The sequence below is a fragment of the Castanea sativa genome, chromosome 1, assembly GCF_040712315.1.
Source record: "Castanea sativa cultivar Marrone di Chiusa Pesio chromosome 1, ASM4071231v1".
Classification (NCBI taxonomy): Eukaryota; Viridiplantae; Streptophyta; class Magnoliopsida; order Fagales; family Fagaceae; genus Castanea; species Castanea sativa.
The window spans coordinates 53,076,301-53,096,120 of NC_134013.1; the positions used below are offsets into that span (position 1 = coordinate 53,076,301).

General features: G+C 33.3%; 1 protein-coding gene across 1 annotated transcript; it reads right to left on the reverse strand.

Annotated features, from left to right (window-relative positions):
• Positions 1–14,861: 14,861 nt before the first annotated feature.
• Positions 14,862–16,474, reverse strand: LOC142622289 (phenolic glucoside malonyltransferase 1-like). The gene has a single exon (XM_075795736.1). It carries the CDS (start codon positions 16,393–16,395, stop codon positions 15,013–15,015), a length of 1,383 nt encoding a protein of 460 aa, XP_075651851.1. The 5' UTR covers positions 16,396–16,474; the 3' UTR covers positions 14,862–15,012.
• Between the last annotated feature and the right edge of the window lie 3,346 nt (positions 16,475–19,820).

Here is a 19,820-nt window from a genome sequence, read left to right on the forward strand (position 1 = left end):
TTACGATTATGAGATTTGACAAATGGATGTCAAGACTGCATTTCTTTCTTAATGGCAATCTTGAAGAAAAAATCTATATGTTGCAACCGGAAGGTTTCATAGCAAAGAACCAAGAGCATATGGTATGCAAGTTGAAAAAGGTCCATTTATGGACTTAAGCAAGCATCTAGGTCATGGAACATCAGATTTGATCAAGCAATCAAATCATTTGGTTTTGAACAAAATCTTGATGAACCATGTGTGTATAAAAGACATCAAAATAAAGTAGTAATATTCCTAGTGCTTTATGTCGATGACATTCTACTCATTGGAAATGATATAGGAGTAATGTCATCTGTAATAGTTTGGTTGTCAAGCCAATTTGATATGAAGGACTTGGGCAAAGCTAACTATATTCTAGGGATCAAGCTTTGTTGAGATCGAAAGAATAGAATGTTAGGTTTGTCACAAGCTGGATATATAGATAAGGTTCTAGAATGGTTTAGCATGCAAAACTCCAAGAAATGATTACTTCCTTTTAGACATGGAGTTCCTCTATTTGATGGCTAAAGGCCTAAGACTCAAGAGGAAGAAAATATGCTGAGACAAGTTCCCTATGCTTCTGCTGTGGGAAGTCTCATATATGCCATGCTTTGTACTAGACCGGATATTTGTTATTCAGTTGACATGGTCAGCCGATATCAATCAAATCCAGAACCTAAACATTGGCAAGCTGTAAAGCATATTCTCAAATATCTATGGAGAACGAGAGATTATATGCTTGTTTACCGTTGTAAGGATTTGATTCCTATTGGCTACAGAGATTCAGATTTTTAGTCGGATCTAGATTTCAGAATATCCACGTCGGGATGTGTTTTCACCTTGGGGGGTGGAGCCATAAGTTGGAGGAGTGTTAAGCAATCTTGTATTGCCGACTCCACCATGGAAGCCGAATATGTTGCTGCTTGTGAGGCAGCAAAAGGAGGCTGTTTGGCTCAAGAAATTCCTTTCTGATCTTGGTGTTATGAGAATTGAGCAAGTTTCTATTACATTGTTCTGCGATAATAGTAGAGCGGTTGCACAATCCAAAGATCCAAGGAATCACAAAAAAAGGAAAGCACATTGAGAGAAAGTATCAGATCATTCGAGACATTATTGCTCGTGGAGATGTGATAGTAGCAAAGATTGATGGTGCAAAGAATCTAACGGATCCCTTTACCAAAGCCTTGCCCCAAAGGACATTCGAGTCACATTTGGATGAGATGGGAGTTAGATTAGTGCACAATAATCTTTAGTGCAAGTGGGAGATTGTTAGGATGTGTGCCCTTAAATCCTATTGTATGATGATATGTATGTTATTATGTATGACTTAATGTTGTGTTTAATAAAGTTGTTTTGCTATTATCTAAAATAATGGTAACATGAATATTGGGACATTATTATATAGTCCATGAGATGCATAGTATGTGATTTATGTGAAAAGTCACAAAAGATATAAATCACAAGTTCTTTATAAACTCAAAATTGTAGTTCATAGTCAGTGATGAAATTGGGCATTTCATCTACAAAGACTATATCATATCAACTAAGATGGTTTGTCTTGATCATAGAAATGGAGATTTCTAGTTGATATGTTTTAAGAGTTAAAATATATTGAACTGGACCAGTGTGAGATTTATTATTCTCCTAACGACTGTCAAATAAATAATAAACTCACAACTTATATTTACATGAACTCTTAATCCTGAGAGAATAATGGACCTAATTATGAGGTGTAGGTTACTTTGATATATCAAGATTGAGGTATAAAAATACAATCAAAACCTCAGTATGTTGGGCAACCACATTTAGTGTTAATGGAACATATATTCTCAAGATGGAATTCATAATCTCTTAACGGAGATACAAAATATTCCCTTGAGATAAGTTTAATGGGTTTGTTATTCAAAATGTAAGGCTTAACTACTTTAGTAAATAGTTACTAGAGTATATATTTATGAAATTGGATTTCATAATTATATGATGAATAACTTAAAGGATTAAACCGGATACTCAATGATAAAATGTAGTAATCTACAAAGTAGCAATCTACATCCATGACTTTGTGTTACTACGAATATTTTATAAAGGAGTTGTATGTACAATAAAATTTTGGGATATAATTTATAAATAAGGCCTAGAGTGCAACTATATTTATATAGTGGTATTAAATATAGTTAATGGTAGCTTGGGACTTGTCAAAAGTTGACAGAAAAGCCTAAGACCCATTGGAGCTAGTGTCTTATAGGTCCCTTTTGGTCCCACTCCAAGCTACACACTTAAGCCCAATTGGAAAGGCCCAAAAGGCCAGCCCAATTAAATAATCAATTAATTGGGCTTGTCAATAAAGTCTTGGGATATAATTTATAAAGAATGCCTAGAGTGCAACTATATTTATATAGCGGTATTAAATATAGTTAATAGTAACTTTGGACTTGTCAAAAGTTGACAGAAAAGCCCAAGGCCCATTGGAGCTAGTGTCTTATTGGTCCCTTTTGGTCCCACTCCAAGCCACACACTTAAGCCCAATTGGAAATGCCCAAAAGGCCAGCCCAATTAGATAATCGATTAAACACAAAGAGAGAAACATACAGAATTTTCTGTAGAGAATTGTAAGAACACTATTGTGAAGTGGTGTATGTAAGTGTTAAATACTTTGACATTCTCTCTTTGGAACTGATTGAGAGACCACACATCTTGGACGTCAGTGGAATTGGAGAGAAGATTGAAAGTGTTCCCAAGTGCTTCTGATCTTCGGTTTTGAAATTCACCGCTCCAAGGTACACTCTCTTGTTCTCAAATTCTGAAACTTACATAGTACATGTTAACATTTATGAATGAAGTAGATCCGTTATTTTTCCGCTGTGCACATGCATTTTTCCTTCAACCGCAACAAAGGAGGTGAGTATTTCTACCAATAACAATTCCATTGAATTGAGACATTGGATTTCTTGTTCAGGAATTTCACCCAGTCGCTCTCATTTTGACACTTGGTTTTAAGGACAGTCCTACTGAGGAAATTTCCAGGACCATAATTAGTAATAGTAGGCGTGGCGATCATGTTCAGTCTTTCCATCAACCATATCTGCAAAGTCAAGGGACTCCCAAGAAAGTTTTGTGACTCTCCACCATGAAATACAGAGTCCAATCTTAAAAGGGTTTTTGCTAAGATCAAAGAAACAGGGTTATCACCATCTTTAACTTGACTCACAATGCCTATGGCTCGAGCATCCACAAAACCGAGCCTTCCATAACAAAGCAAAAATTTTCCCATGAAGCAAAGAGCTAAGCCAAAATTCTTCTGCATGTTGTCAATCACTCCATAAATACGTTTATTAATCAAACTTAAAAGAACTGCACGAATATTCACCATATGCCCTTCAATCATACTACTAGTAATTGAAGTAGGAAGTCCTAGAGCATCAAATAAAATCTCCCTATGTCTAGGATCACAAGAAACTACTATGGATTTCTTGATGGAAATATGCATGAACGCAGGGGAAAAATAACAGATCTACTTCATTCGCAATTGATAACTTGTGCTATGTAAATTTCAGAATTCTAGAACAAGAGAGCATACCTTGGTGCGGTGAAATTCAAAACCAAAGATTGAAGTACTCGGGAACACTTTTAATCTTCACTCCAATTCCACTTTACACGCAAGATGTGTGGTCTCTCAATCAATTCCAAAAGGAGAATGTCAAAGTGTCTAACACTTCTTACACACCTTTTCACAATAGTGTTCTATTGTTCTCTCTACAGAAAATTTTGTATGTTTCTCCCTTTGTATCTAACTGATTATCTAATTATGCTGACCTTTTGGGCCTTTCCAATTGGGTTTTAGTGTGTGGCTTGGAGTTGGACCAAAATGGACTAATAAGACACTAGCTCTAATGGGCCTTGGGCTTTTCTGTCAACTCTTGACAAGTCCATAGTTACTATTAATTATATTTAACACCACTATATAAATATAATTGCACTCTAGGCCTTATTTATAAATTATATCCCAAGACTTTATTATACATGTAACTCCTTCATAAAATATTTGTAGTAATACAAAGTCATGAAAGAAGACTGCCACTTTGTAGATTACTACATCTTAATTTCTTGAATACCCGGTTTAATCCTTTAAAGTTATTCAACATATAACGAAATCTAATTTCATAAATATATACTTTAGTAACTTCTTACCAAAGTGGTTAGGCCTAACTCTCTGAATAACTTATCCATTAAACTTATCTCAGGGGAATATTTTATATCTCCGTTAAGAGACTACAAATTCCATCTTGAGAATATATGTTCCATCAACATTAAATGTGGCTGCCCAACATACTGAAATTTTGACCGTTACATTAGATCTCACTCCTGATATATCAAAGCAACCTACACTTCATGATCAGGTCCATTATCCTCTCAGGATTAAGAGTTCATGTAAATAGAAATCGTGAGATTTATTATTCATTTGACAATCGTTAGGAGAAAAATAAATCTCACAACTATCCTGTTCAATATGTTTTAACTCTTAAAACATATCAACATACAAACTAGAAATCCCCATTTCCATGATCAAGACAAATCATCTTAGTTGACATGTTATAGTCTTCGCAGATGAAACGCACAATTTCATCACCGACTACGAACTAAAATTTTGAGTTTACAAAGAACTTGTGACTTATATCTTCTGTGACTAAATCACATACTATGCATCTCATGGACTATATGATAATGTCCCATATTCATGTTACCATTATTTTAGATAATAATAAAACAACTTTATTAAACATAATATTAAGTCATACATAATGTCATACTTAATATCATACATAGCATCATACAATAGGATTTAAAGGCACAAATTCTAACATTTCTTGCCAAGATCATAACCTATAATAGTTGAAAATTCTTCAATTGTGGGACAAAGTTCAGCAGTTTTAAACCGGAATACATGATCTTCAATATCCCAGAACTTCATAGCAGTACGGAGGAAATCCCACTTGATCTTGACATTCCTTAAAGCCTTGATTCCCTCTAGTTTGTAGGTTGTAAAATTGGTCTTGGTACTAAAATCAAAGCTATGAATCCATTTGTTGATATCATGAATGGTTGAACAAGGAAAATTTTGATTGTTAGCCATGGATAACTCTTGCTTGTGATTATTGTTTCTTGATAACTTTGATGCAGAGATTTGTTTGCAGGATAGATTCTAAAATAAGCTACCTCAGTATTTAATCAGGTTTAAATAAGTTTCAAGAGTTTGTAGCAGACTACAAAAGTGTTTCATGGTCTTAAACGGAGAAAATATTTTAAAAAAAAAACTCAAAAACACAAAAACAAAAACGCGTTGGAAAAGCACAAGGAATTGGCCCAAAATTGGGTGTGCCCATCGGCACCTTAAAGTGCTAGTCAGCACTCATCGGCACTCCAAGAGTGCCGATTGGCACCCAGCTCAACCAAGTCCCAACTCACCCTTTTTAGTGTTTTCGGGCGCTTCTTGGGTCTGTTTTGACCCCATTTTCAAAAAAATTGATTGTACAATAAAATCTCTCAAAAATTTGCATGGATTGTCAAATTGGGGCATTTAGACATGCATTGTCCATTTGTTTTTTTAAAAAAAATCACCTTCATCACCGCTTTCAAAAAAAAAGGTGGAAGAAAATTAATCAAATCAAGATTTTTCAAGTCATGCATTCATCTCTCAAACTAGGGGCATTCGGCTATGCCTTATCCCCTCTTTCTGGAACAAGTAAAAATCACTCATTCCTTTTCAAAAAAAAAAAAAAAGAGAGGAAAATTTATTTTCAAAAATGAAGGGTTATCATGCATAAAGTTTTCAAACTATGGGCATTCGGTTGTGCCTCATTCAAGTAAGTGCAAATCCCATCAAAAGTGGTCAGATAGGTTCAAATTTTTTGCTACAAGACTTTATCAGGTGAACTCTAAACTTGTCTCATCTAAGTTTCAACGAGATCAAAAGTAATCCAAAGATAAAGAGCTAAAAGCTGAAATTAATACACATTGTTTAAGGAGTACTTTCTTGTCTTTGCAAGAAAATTAAAACACAAGTCAAGCATCATTTGGACTCCAGGTCCGCCTGTAGGAAGATCTCCTAGACCCACCTCTAGAGGAGCCACCCTTAGTGTCTCCTTCCTGACTTGCTTAAAACCGAGATTCTTGTTGTTGATTCTGAAGTTCAAGATTTCTGATCCTCTCTTCTAAAGATCTTGTGTTGGCATCATCCAATGCCATCCAAGTATTCTGAAAAATTAAAAAGACAAGTGTTAGATCCATTATCATGGAAGTTCAAGCAAAAACACTCGGAAAGCATCATCTTATACCCAGTTCACTTCATTGAGCACATATTGAGAAGATTGAGTGTGTGCTACCAATTGCAAATCTCCAATCATCCGCATGCTTTCTTCCACAAGATCAATGCCGACCTGAAGCACAAATTCACCAATTCACAAATAACTCAACAATTCAAAAATGCCCTAAGGCCAAGATTACAACATGATCACAAGAATTTCCAACCTAACCATGCAATATACAAAATCTCAACAAGGGAAAACAACAACAAAATGACAATGTCTCAACACCAAGCTCTCAACAAAACATGAAATCAACAAATTTCCCAACAAAGAAATCAAAAAATGAGCTCACCTTGAAGTCCATTTTGGAGTGTGGAGCGTGGGTCATGGGGTCTTGGAGGAGCCCTTCTTCCTCATTCCATTCATGGGATGGGTGATTTTTTTCCCATTAAAAGTAAGAAAGGATGGCCCATTGGAAGATGCCATTGTCAATGCAAAAAATGGAGGTTTGGAGATGGGTTTCAAAAAATGGGTTTGCAGCAAAGATGGCCAAGAGCACAAAGATCTGAAAAGATATTGTGGGAGATGAAAGAAAGCAAGTTTAGAAGTTTAGGGAAGTGATTTTCTAGAGAAGAAATGGTGTGATGAGGGAGAAAATGCAAGTGGAGGAAGTAAGTGTGACAATGGAGGAAGAGAGCAAAGTGAGGAGGGAAGAAAAAAGATGAAGACAAAGAAAAAGGGAGGGCCAAAAATTCCCCCCCCCCCCCCTTACTAATCTGAGTCGTTGAGTCAACTCAAGTTTGACTGAGTTGACTCAGTCAACTCTCCAAAAAAAAATTTGAGAAAATTTTTTGTTTTGTTTTTTTCTTTAAGAAAAGAGATAAATAAAAAAATAAAAATAAAAACTGGTCAAAGATTTTCAAAAACAAATGACATCAATTTCAAACAAAAAAGTTCAATTTTGAAGGAAAAATAAATTTTCAAAGATGATCAAGAACAAATGGTATCGTTTTTCAAAACGAAAGTTTCAAATTCTAAATTCCAAATTTTAAATTTCAAATTACAAGTTTCAAATTTCAAAAGAAAAAAAAATATTTTTCAAAGGACCACAAAAATCAATCAAGGTTTTCCTTTTAAAGGGGAAATTCAAATCAAGAAAAAACAAAGGAAGATCATACATCTCAAAACAATGGAACGACAAAGTACTCATCATCTAAAGTCTAATCCTAAATTTTGGTCTTTTGCAGGTGAAACTCCAGGTTCTGAGGTAGAGAAGCCCCTTGGCTACCATCCATTCAAATTGAGGTAGAGAAGCCCCTTGGTCGCCCACAATTCAAAATTGAGATAGAAAAGTCTCTCAATCGCCCCAGGTCCGAGGTAGAGAAGCCCCTTGGTTACCTTCCATTCAGATCGAGGTAAAGAAACCCCTCGGTTGCCCCACATATGGATTAAGATAGAGAAGCCTCTCAATCCACTCCAAATTCAAATTAAGATAGAGAAGCCTCTCAGTCACCTTAGATTCAAGATTCATTTTAGGTTTATCAGTTATCAAGTAGATCAAGGATTCACAATTTTCATTTTTCAAAACAGCAAAACACTAACTAGTTCTATGTCCCAAGGTTTTAGGTTCTAGGGGCTAGGTAATCTTTGAAAAGTCAACTTCAATTAAATCATGGCTGCTAAAATCAGTGTCTTTGTTTTACATTGACATTTGCTTTGCAAGCTCTGTCATTGAAGGGCATTCTGTAGACACTTAATTTTGCACCCATAATTTAATCGTGGAAGATGACTAGATTGACCATTCATATACCCAAAATTTAGAGTTGCATTACATGCTTTAATTCATTCATTGCATATTATAAAAATGATCTTAGAGATCTAACAATCATGATGGTATGTCCGATTTCGAAATCGGACCGTCGAATTGAAAGATATCACATGATTAAGTTTGCATGGTCTACATGCATTTTTTTTTGGGCGGAACCGATCACGCATGATTAATTTAAAGGTGAAAATACACTTTTGGTCCCTACATTTTAGGTCAATTCTCATTTTTGTCCTAAACTTGATTTTGCTACTAATGTAGTCCCTAAAAAAAAATCGATTCTATTTTGGTCCCTATCGTCAACTCACTAATGGAAAATGTTGATGTGGCAGACGGAGGCACAGTTGGCACAGGAAATGCTGACATGGCTATTAAAATAATATTTAAAAAATACCACATCAGCATCCACGTTAAAATACACGTCAACATCTTATTTTTAAAAATTAATCTATCAATTTAAAAAAAATTAAAAACGTAAAAACACATAAATTCAATTTATGTTGAAGAACATGAATAAACAAGAACTTAAACCCAAATTACAAGAACACAAACCCAGCTCATAAGAACGAAGAACATAGTACTCAAAAAATTTTCTTTTCCAACATTTCTCATAATACAAATTCAACTAAATATATAGAATTTCATCCCAAATATATCTCCAAAACTAGTAAATCAAAACCCAGCCAAATCAACAACAAAACATCTAAATCATCTAACATCAACAACAAAACAACATAGCACCAATCAAACCATAGATCATCAACAAACCCTAGAGAAAACCCAATCATCAACCCAAAATCCATAAATTACATCACCAAACCACAGATCCATAACAAACCCCAAAGAAAGCCCGGATCCTCTATGCTTCTCTCTCTTTCATATTTGAACCAATAGACCACCCAATCACTACCGATTGGCCATGGGATTAAAGAGAGAGACATAGATGATGAGTTAGAGAGAGAACGAACTAGACATCAAGAGATTGAACTGTAAAGATCAAAGATCTGGGTTTTCAGCCGTTGGTGGCATCATCGTGTTCAGCCCGTGATCTTGGGCTTCGGCCATCAAAGTCGGTGGCGGTGGCTTGAACCAAGAAGATGAGAAAGTTTGAACCAAGGGAGAGAGCTTGTTTGAGCGAGAGGCATTGATAACGAAGTTGTTGCTGCGTCACGAGTGAGAACAAGAAGTGAAAGAAATGGACCAAAAGGGTTGGGATTTGAGAGGTTTGTAGAGGCCATTGAAGGACTTGGGAATGGTTAGGGTTTGAGAGATGGGGTTGGTAGAAGAGAGCATTTGGTGTTGACTGTTGAGGAGAAAAGAATGGTGGAGGTGGTTGAAAACTCTTCTGGAAAAAAAATGTTTACAACTAAAAATTTTAAAATTAGTTTGTTTGTTTAAAAAAAAAGGTTTAAAACTAAAGACTAAACTCTTCTGGAAAAGAATGGTGGAGCCATTGTTTTTTTTGTTTTTTTAAATAGAAATTAAAATTGAGGAGTTAAAATTTTATTGTTTTAATTTTTTATTAATTTAAATCTGACGTGGCATTTAAAAAATGCCAAATAATTTGTTTAATAATGTTTTAATGGCCACATCAGTGTCACGTCAGCGCCACGTTAACAAGCAGGGTATTCCGTCTACCACATAGGAGGTTTCCGTTACTAGGTTAACGGCAGGGACCAAAATAGAATCAATTTTCTTTTTTTAGAGACTACATTAGTAGCAAAATCAATTTTAGGACCAAAATGAGAATTGACCTAAAATGTAAGGACCAAAAGTGCTTTTTTGATTAATTAAAATTAATTCTAATTGGTTAAACAATTAAAATTAATTAAATAATTTTGTCATTGGTTGTTAGTTAGTGTCAAAAATAGTCATGCTTGCATAAGAATAAAGTGGATAATCAGATAACCAAGAAGTTGTGGATAATCAAGCATTTTTGGAATATTTCTCCACAAGATAATTATCACTTTAAAGACCTGAATATCCGAAAAAAGTGATTAATTTTTAGAATACTGATTAAAAATGCGTCTAAGTACAATTCTCAACTCAAAAATCCTCAAAAAATGAGTCCAAATTGGACCAAAACTCAAACGTGGGATTGGCGCCCAAGACGGCCATTCGACACTCTTGGAGTGCCGATCGACACGTGGCAAGTGCCAATCAGCACTCCCTAAGTGCCAATTGGCCCAAATTTTTGGCCCAGCCCGAGGACTCCCTGATTGAGATAAAGCCTATCTTTTTCTACTTTTTAGAGATAAGAACGCGTTCCAATTCGTATCTGATCTCATTGAAGCATCCCAACCTCTATAAATACAGGAAACAAATCAGAATTAGGGGCTCTTCTCTTCTGACTTTTTAATTCCTCTTACGTTAAAGATGTTCTGGAGACTTTTGCTTTAGGAACTTCTTTTTTGTAAGGAAAGCATTTTAGGCTTCAAAGAGGTGAACAAACTTCTTTGAATTCTTAAATATTCTTTCATTAGAAGAGCACGCTCGTGCAACAGGTATTCTGTTTTTCTTCTTCCATTAATTTTTTTTTTTTGTTTGATGCATGAATATTTTTAGCATGTTTTATTAAGTCTTATTCTTGATATATAATTACCATGCTCTACTAGAATTTTCTTTAACATGTTCTTAGATGATTATTCATTGTAATTCTTTTTCTTAAGTTTCAAAATCTGCTAATGACTATTAAAGATTATTTAAAATTCAAAAATTGATCTGTATTTTTAGATCTGATTTTTTTAGAGACTCAAAAACTAATCTGTATATACAAATCTGATTTTTTTTTTTTTTTTTTTTTTACAAAATTGAACTATATTTTCAAATCTGATTTTTTTTTTTTTTATAAGACTCAAAACAGATTTGTATTTTCATATCTAATTTTTTTAAAAGACTCAAAACAGATCTGTATTTTCTGATCTAATTTTTTTTAAAGACTCAAAACTGATCTGTATTTTCATTAAATACAGATCTGATTTTTTTTTTTTAGAAAAAAGTTTTCCTTGTCACAAAATTGCATATTTTGAAATTTAAAAGAAAGGATTGAAAGTTAGGTTAAAGTTTTTTTTAATATGTGATGCATGCATAATAAATTTTTCTCATAAATGTGAATCCTCTTTCAAAAAGTCCTTTTTTTAATTTTTTGTTCCTAAAAACATATCTTATTTTTCTTTTACAAACCTAAAATTATTATTTTTTACTTTCCAAAACATATCTGGTTCTTTTTAACAAAATCTTTTTTCTTTTTTTTTTTTACAAAAACGGGTCTAATTTTTTTACAAACCAAGTCTTAGTTTTTAAATTTTCAAAACAGATCTAGTTTTCTTTTAAAAAGGACATATTCATAAGGCAGATTTATTCAGATTAATTTTTGTCAAGTGTTTGTCATGTGCATTATAACATATCATTCAACATCATTCAAAAAGGGTATATTGGTCATTAGAGTCTAGAAGACCAAATTTTGTATAGGTAAAATGGGTGCCTAGCACCTTCCCATTCCATAACCTAGCCCCCGAGCATAGATTTTTGGATAGGTAGATTAGTGCTTTATCTTTTAATTTTGGTAGATTGTAACTAAGACCAAAACTTTGTATTTTTTTTGCATAGATTGTGACTAGGACCCAAAGCCTTGTAAGGTTAATTTACCAAAAAAAAATTTATATTTTTTTATTCAATCAATGACATTCAAAGAATTCTAAATATGTATTTTATATTTAATTTTTTTCTTATTTTTTTGTATAAAATAAGTGGTGACTCCACACAACTACCCCAAAAGAGAGGTGCCCTTGCAAGCACCCGAATCTCTTTTTTGAGAGGGCCCAAATTCTGCGGCCTCTCACACTAACCTAAACAAACATATATAAGTATAAGCAAAGCAAAAAAACAACATTAAAAGTGAAAAGAAAGATAGAAAAAGAAAAGGAATGAAAAGAAAGAGTTAGACTCAATACCTCAAATGAAAAGCTTTATAAGCTGATTTTGACTCTTCCCCTTTGGCAAATCTATCTCAATTCAATAAAAATGTGATTAGCAACGTTAAACTAAAAGGATTAGGGCCAAAAAAGGTCTCAATCAAACTAAATTGACTTGAGGGTGTTTTATGAAAAACTCCCTTTTGATTCACTATTTTCTAGTGAATCTTGTATTTATCCTGTGGAATTTTTGGGTGTTCTGAAAACATACTATGTAAGGCTTTACATAGTGGAAAAAACGGGGTATGGAATGGCTCCCAAACGATGTGTGATTCATTTCAAATCTCAGCCATTATTGCAAAAAACTTGTCTTTTTTATGTCTCTGAAACCCTAGCTACATACATAGGAGTATGCATGCCTACGCATACTTTAGCCCACGTACGTAGACTACTGTCCACGTACGTGGGCTGAAGGCCATTTTGGTCATTTTATTTCCAAAAATAAATTTTTACTCATTTAGATGTTAAATTTTCTATTTTAACACTCCTCAAGTCAATTTGACATCTAATTAGGCTCTAAAATGGCCTTAGGCCTTAGAGTTTGGGCATCATTGGGAAACGGTAGCCCGAGTCGTAAGGGGTACAAAATGCGATGTCTACATTGTCATCTAAACCTTTTTCATCTTCTTTGTCAAAACCCTTTCACGCTTTGGCCAAAACATGTGTTTTGGAAGAGAAGCATATGAAGATATTTAGAAAATGGTTTCAATTTCCTCCTGAGACGAAGACGTATGTATAAAAGAGTTCATTAATTAAAAATTTTGGAAATAGGAAAAGATCTTAAAAGCATTAAAGGCTAAAAAATTTCCTTAAAATATTTTCCTTAAATTTCAATTTGATACAAATTATTTAATGGAAATATATTGAGTGCCTAATAAATAATAAATATTTTCCAAGATTAAAGCCAATCAAGTCATAATTGCCTAATCAAATATATAATCCTCTACAATTATTATCAATCAAGCCTTAGTGATCTAATCTATCACATTTAAATTCAATCTTAAATGCCAATTAAGCAAAGGGTAAACCATCAATGATAATTAATGGTAAAATCTTTCCTTTAAGGACTTTAAGGGCTAATCTTAGAATAAGATTATATAATAAGACATTAATGGATAATTGAAGGGATATTCTTTAAGGGTTTGGCTTACCTCCAGTATTTTTTTAACTGGACATGTCCTTTTATTTTAAATATACAATAACAAGTGGTAGTGGATTTTAATCTCTACCTTTTATTTAGTTAGTGGAAGATGTGGTAGTTTCTAATTAAAAGAAAATGAGATTCTACTTTAAAAAGTACTGGAGGTAAGCCAAACTCGTTCTTTAAAAGGCATGAGCAAATTTAAATAGAAACAATGGTGCTAATTTTGGAAGACATTTAAAATTCAATGAGGACATTCATTCAATTATTTGATTAAATCATGAAATTGTTGAATTAATGCTTTTATATCATTTATACAGGCATTCACACTTTACCCTACAAAAGAAAGCCAAACAATGGAGAAATTATTAGGTCCATTGGAGAATTACTAGAGTGGCCCTCCCTAGTCCTCCCAACCAATAAAACATTGCTACTTATGAAAATGTGACATCACCTGATATTTTTTATTTTTTATTTCTTGTATTGATTAGAAAGTTGAATCATACATTTGCATAGGTCGCATTGTTTCATTGATTGGGAGGACCACTTCAGCAATCCTCACAATGAACTTAAATAATTTCTCCAAACAATGAGGCAAGAAAGATATAGAACATAAAATACACGATCCAAATATTATATCTAAAAGCATGTGAGCAATCAAGTATATGATCATCAAAAAATTTGAGAATACAAACATGTGTACATCTATGCATGTGGGCATACAAACATGTTGTCTTCTAAAGATAATTAAAATAGGTTACTAACTTTGCAACTCGAGCTCTTTTCTCCTTAGAGTGTCAATTCAGCTACAATACCTTTAGCAAACATACAAAAAATATGAACATGCAAAATTAGCGTGTACTATCAAAGGTGATACTTTTAAATTTTAAAATGTATTCATTCATTCATTCAATTAAAATTAGGGTCAAAGTCCTTACAGTGGTTGCATTGTAACCCCCAAATTTCATACACTTACGATTGACACCGTTTGTAGGAACTAGGAACCATAGGTCAAAAAATATTCAACTAAAAGACCATGCCGTGATGACCCAACTATATCATACTTGGCCCTTATCAGCGTCAGCTCAGCCCAGCCATACTAGGTAGTGCCATATCAATCAGTTCGACTTTTACTATAGCCAGTTTATCTCTCATCAACCAAATGGGTCTCACAAGTCAATTCGGCATGCACCAACCAGCCAGATGGGCTTCACCAGCTTTATTTCACCCTTCATCAGTCGGGTATCATCCTCAGTCCTTACCAGCTTCAATTCGTCCCCACAAATCAATTCGCCCCTGACTACCTTATGGACTTGGACCAATCCTCCATATTGTTAATTAAGAATATTTGTTTTCACTTTCCATCTAACCAAATAACAAATTAAGAACAATTGAAAAAGAGAGACAAAGAGAAAGTGTACAATATGCATTTCATTCACATATCTGGAAGTTATAGAGTAGAATCATAAATCAAATATTAGAATTAGGACTGATACCAATTCTAAAGCTAAGATCTCTTTATTCTTAACTGACACTAATATATTCAATTCAATAAGAACAACCCTGCTATGACTGGTTTATCAACATCCTTATTGCTTTTCATGAACCTGACAAAAGATTTAAATATATTTGATCACAAACTATGTTGACATTACACAAAACAAAAATATCAAATTAATCAACCAAAATGGCCTCACAGTTCACACATCGTCTCTCTTACATGCATAACCTTGCAAGTTACATGTAACTTTACAGTATTTCAAGTCCTTTGGCAAATACTGAAGCAAACTCTTCCATTACATGTTTATTTAAAACCATCCCTATTTCAATACCTCCAGCACCATCTCTAGTTTCCGAAACACGTATAGCTCCTGTTTTATCTATAGAAATCATCTCTACCTTCGTTGGCTTTCCCCATCCAAAATCTGTATTGTAAAGCTCGAATCGAGATGACCCAGCAATTCCAGGTACTCCATCAAATAGTTTGTCTTTCTTTAAAGTAAGCAGTAGTGACAGCCATTTTTCAGCACCTTTTAGGACACCATCATCCAAATTTCTTATGGCTTCACTTATAGCCTTCGCAGCCACAGCCACCCCCTTTTCACCCAATAGCTCATTTCTCTCTGCAATTGCAATACAAGCAGTAAGGCAGTTTCCAAAATAATTCCCAGGCACAGAAGGTTCTAAGCGAGACCTAGCGTCTACATTAATCCCAAGATGTAATTTGTTGTCCCTTACTGCTTCTACCTTAGCTAGACAAACCCATGTGTAGGCAAATGTCAGCGTTAACCTTGATAAGTGAACTGGTTGTTCTTGTTCATTGTTCTCTTCCAGAATACTGGTTATCAACTGCCCCAGCTTCTCTAATTTTGTTCGAGTCAACTCAAACGCACCACGTACCACACCTGGTGGTGTTTTTAGTTCCCACACCTTTAAGCTCTTGTTGTGTGGCCCATCTTGGTTCAACCACCCGTTCGAGTAGATTGAATCAAGCCCAGCCGGGTCCTTGATAACCATCCTATCAAAGCTTGGTGTTAGCTCAGGTACCAAGGACAAAGCATTTCCTCCGAGTTTGCACAAGTGAGCCCATGCTTTCATAAACATGGTTGAGCTTTTTCCATCAAGAAAAGCATGGTGTGTAGTAATTCCAATGCACAACCCACAGTTTGAGAACGCCGTGACTTGCAGCGACAATACTGGGGCTTGTTCATGGGATGTTGGCAAGTCAGGTACAAGAGGATGGTATTCCACAGCTTCAACAAAGTTGTTGCCTGAGAGATGATAGAAGTTGGCATTGGACTCGGCTACAGTGAGTGAAACTGAATCATTCTCAGTGTAATTGATGATAGGTTTGAGGGAGTCCTGAGGCCAAGTGAAGGTACCAGTAAGAGGGAGAAAGTGATGAAGTGTTAGGGAGAGTGAGTGCTTGAGTTTTGGAAGAATGGAATCCATGAAGCTTGTGTTAGTAGAAGAGGTTTCATAAAAGAAAACTCGCTCCACTGGCGGAAATCTAAGCCAGAGTATGTCAAAGAAGGTGAGAGGGAGAGAACTTGGTATGGCTGAAACTAGTGAGCTTGGTAATGGAGTCACTCGGCAAACGTCAAGTATTTTCACTGAATTATTTGACGCCATTAGAGAGAGAAGCCCAAATAATGCTCTTTTCGTGCTAACTTGCAATCGTTATTTTTGCTTTTCGCAAATATTTTTAAATAATAATGTGGTGTGCCTCAGGATTGAGATCGGGTGGGTATTGCACATGCAATTTACCCACTTTCCCTCACAAATTTTTTTACATTTTTTACTTTTAAACTTTAAATTTTTAACTTTCTTTCAATATATTTTATTTAATAGTTGAAATTGAAAGTTATTTTATCAACTTTCAATCTTAGTCATTGATTACAATTGTATCAAGTGTCGTATTTATCTGAATCTGTGTGTCTAATATGCTATTCTTTCTATTGATTGCCGTGGTTTCCTAGTGGATATTTTATTTTTAAGAAAAAGAACAATTTTATCACTATTAGGTGAGCGTTTGGGAAGCGCAACTTTCTGTATTTGCTTCTTTTTTTTTTCTTTAACCTACGCCTACTGCACTGTTTATGAGACATGAACAGTATATTTAGGCTAATGAACAATAATTATAAAATAAATTATAACTTTTTTATCATTTTTTTATTATTTTTAATTTTTAACTAAATAAACGATATTTAAACTTACTCATTGAGTGTTATCTCCGTTACTTTTCTTGATTTCAATACTCCCCATCCATATTTCTTTGTTTGCATTTTCCAGCCTTTCTTTTCTTTTGTTTTTTCGATGTGTCCTTTCCGCTATTAATTCTTTTTTTTTTTTTTGTGAGAAAGGACACAAGTTGGGAAAAAAAGTGAAAAGACTGGCATTTAACGTGTATTTATTTTCCCAAAACCAAACCTTTTTCGGTCATAAAAATCTTGGGAGAGCCGCCTCTATTTCTTTTGTTTTTTAAGATTTTTTTTTTCTTTTGTTTGAGGGAGCTGTTTTTTAAGAATCAATTGCAAATTGCATATTTTGTTAGAATATCTGAATATGTTTTCGTATGATATTAGAGTTTAAATTCAATCAAGTTATGGTATAAAATATTGGTCTACATTCTTCATGTAGGACATGATCTATCATTTAATTTTTGTAATTTAATAATTTTAATATTTTTATATAATGATGTAGGGTATAATCTACAATTTAATTTTTGTAATTTAATAATTTTAATATTTTTATGTAATTTTCATTATTTTAGGTTTAGGGTATTATTTTCTTATTTTTAAGTGTTTTTAATATTGTTTAATCAAATTACGGTTTTATACATTTTTTTAATAGTTTTACATTTTCTTTTTATTATTTAAATGCATTCTAGCCTCCAAAAGTAATTTAGTTTCGAAATTAATAAAAATTCAGATTTTTGTCAATTTATTATAGTGCTTTTCAAGTTGGTTCTTATTATATCATTATCTAGAAAGTCACAATTTTAAATTTCGACCACTCCCTACAACAAACTAATGTGATCAGATGAAGCAACTAGCTTGTAAGGGAACGGGATGCGGACCGTTAGGCTCATAATAGTAATAAGGTGAATTGTGATTTTTTATTTTTTTAACGAGTTTCAATAATTCATTTTATAACGTCTTAACTTACTAATATATATATATATATCCGTTAGCTTTCTTTAGTTCAATCATTTCGCAATACTCCCCATCCATATTTCTTTGTTTTCACTTTCCAGCCTTTCTTCATTGGTACCTTCCCGACCTGTGACCACGGCGTTTAAAATTTGTATTTATTTCCAAAACCTTATCTTTTTCTGTCATAAATATCTTGAGAGACGAGCCGCCTTTATTTCTTTTTTTTAAAAAGAATCAATTGCATATTTTGTTTTTCTTGATAGGAGGATAAATATTATGATATTTTCGTAAATACCTACGTCATGATTTCTTATGATATTAGAGTTTAAATTCAATCAGGCCACGTCAAAAGAGAACCAGAAATGCAGATAGAAGAAGCGGTGGACATGTGCTTCCCATAACTTGTGCATTATGTCTGACTCTGATAAACGTCAAGAGTAGCCACTTGCCAATGCTCCTGCCATTGTAACCTTCAAGTTGTGAGAATTAGCCTCATGTTCTGGATCAAGCTTCAAGTTCAAGAGAAACACCAATTAGTATGCCCACTAATTTCAATTGGTCCATATCTGAAATGTCCAGCCCACCTAAGGAACAATCTTATGATACTGTTAGCCTAGCATTCCCCGTAATTGTGGCCCAACCAAAACACTTTTCATCGGAAACCTTTTCTTTTTTTTTAAAGTTGAAAGCCCATTTTTTAAGACTTGAAGAACCCACTATCTCTGTATATATAGAGCTCGAATGCGAGTAGCTACAGTGTCTTTTGGGTTGTTCAATTGACGAACACTGTAGCTACACTAGTTATACTTTTTCCTTCTTCTTTTTCTTTTTTTTTTTTTCAGTCATCAGTTTGTGCTTTTTTTTACTTTTAAATATTTATATGAGTTCGCATATAATTGTTATACTGATACAACAAATTTTACAATACTTTCACAATTATACAATATTTTTTGGTTTGTTCAATTAAGACTGTAGCTACAGTAAATATAGTTTTTTTTTTTCATTTCAATGGTCAGTTTGTGCCTTTTTTTTTCTTTTAAGTATTTAAATGAGTTGGTATATATATTATTATACTAACATAACAAATTTCACAATATCTACTAATTATATAAAAAGATCCAATAGCTCTAACTACAGTGCATTTGGTTTATTAAACATTTGCCTTTTGTAACAAGCCAAAAAGGTGAGTTTGGTGAGAAAAAAAAACTTTTAACATTAAAAAAATATTATACCCACAACATTTTTACAATAAATTTTAAGTAACAAGTTATTATTTACTATTATTGGTGGGAAAAATAATTTTAGTGGTGAGTTCAAATCTGAATCATTAATAACTTATAATCGAAAATTTATTGTAAAAGTATTGCAAAAAAATTGTAGACATAACACTTTGTATTTAATACTATTACCACAACTAAAAATAAAGGTTATTGTAAAATAAAATAAAAAAGTACTACATTTACAACATTTTTTAATAACAAATCTTAAGTGGTAAATTGTTATTTTAATTTAAACTTATCAATGAAATTACTTTTTTGTCCACTAATAACATTCTGTAACAACCCACTACTTATAACTTGTAATGAAAATGTTGTAAACATAACATTTCTCTTGTGAAAATGTTGAAACATTTTGTTGTCATCACAATTTTTTTACAACTACTGAGGTGTCAATTCTTTATAAGTCAAAGTAAAATATAACAAAATTCTAAAGGTATTATAAAAATGTTGGGTCATTCTTTGTGTTTCTAGAAAAAAAAAATTTATTAGTTCATTTTTGTTAAGCCAAAATTCATTGTTTCATGTACTGTTTTCTTAGATTGACTTTTCTTTCTTTTTTTTTTCACATACACAAAAAAAAAAAAAACAAAAAACAAAAACTTAGAATTAAAATACTTTTCAT

Bases quoted from the DNA above. Each gene is read 5' to 3' on its own strand.
- LOC142622289 (XM_075795736.1), bottom strand. From the start codon at position 16,395: ATGGCGTCAAATAATTCAGTGAAAATACTTGACGTTTGCCGAGTGACT.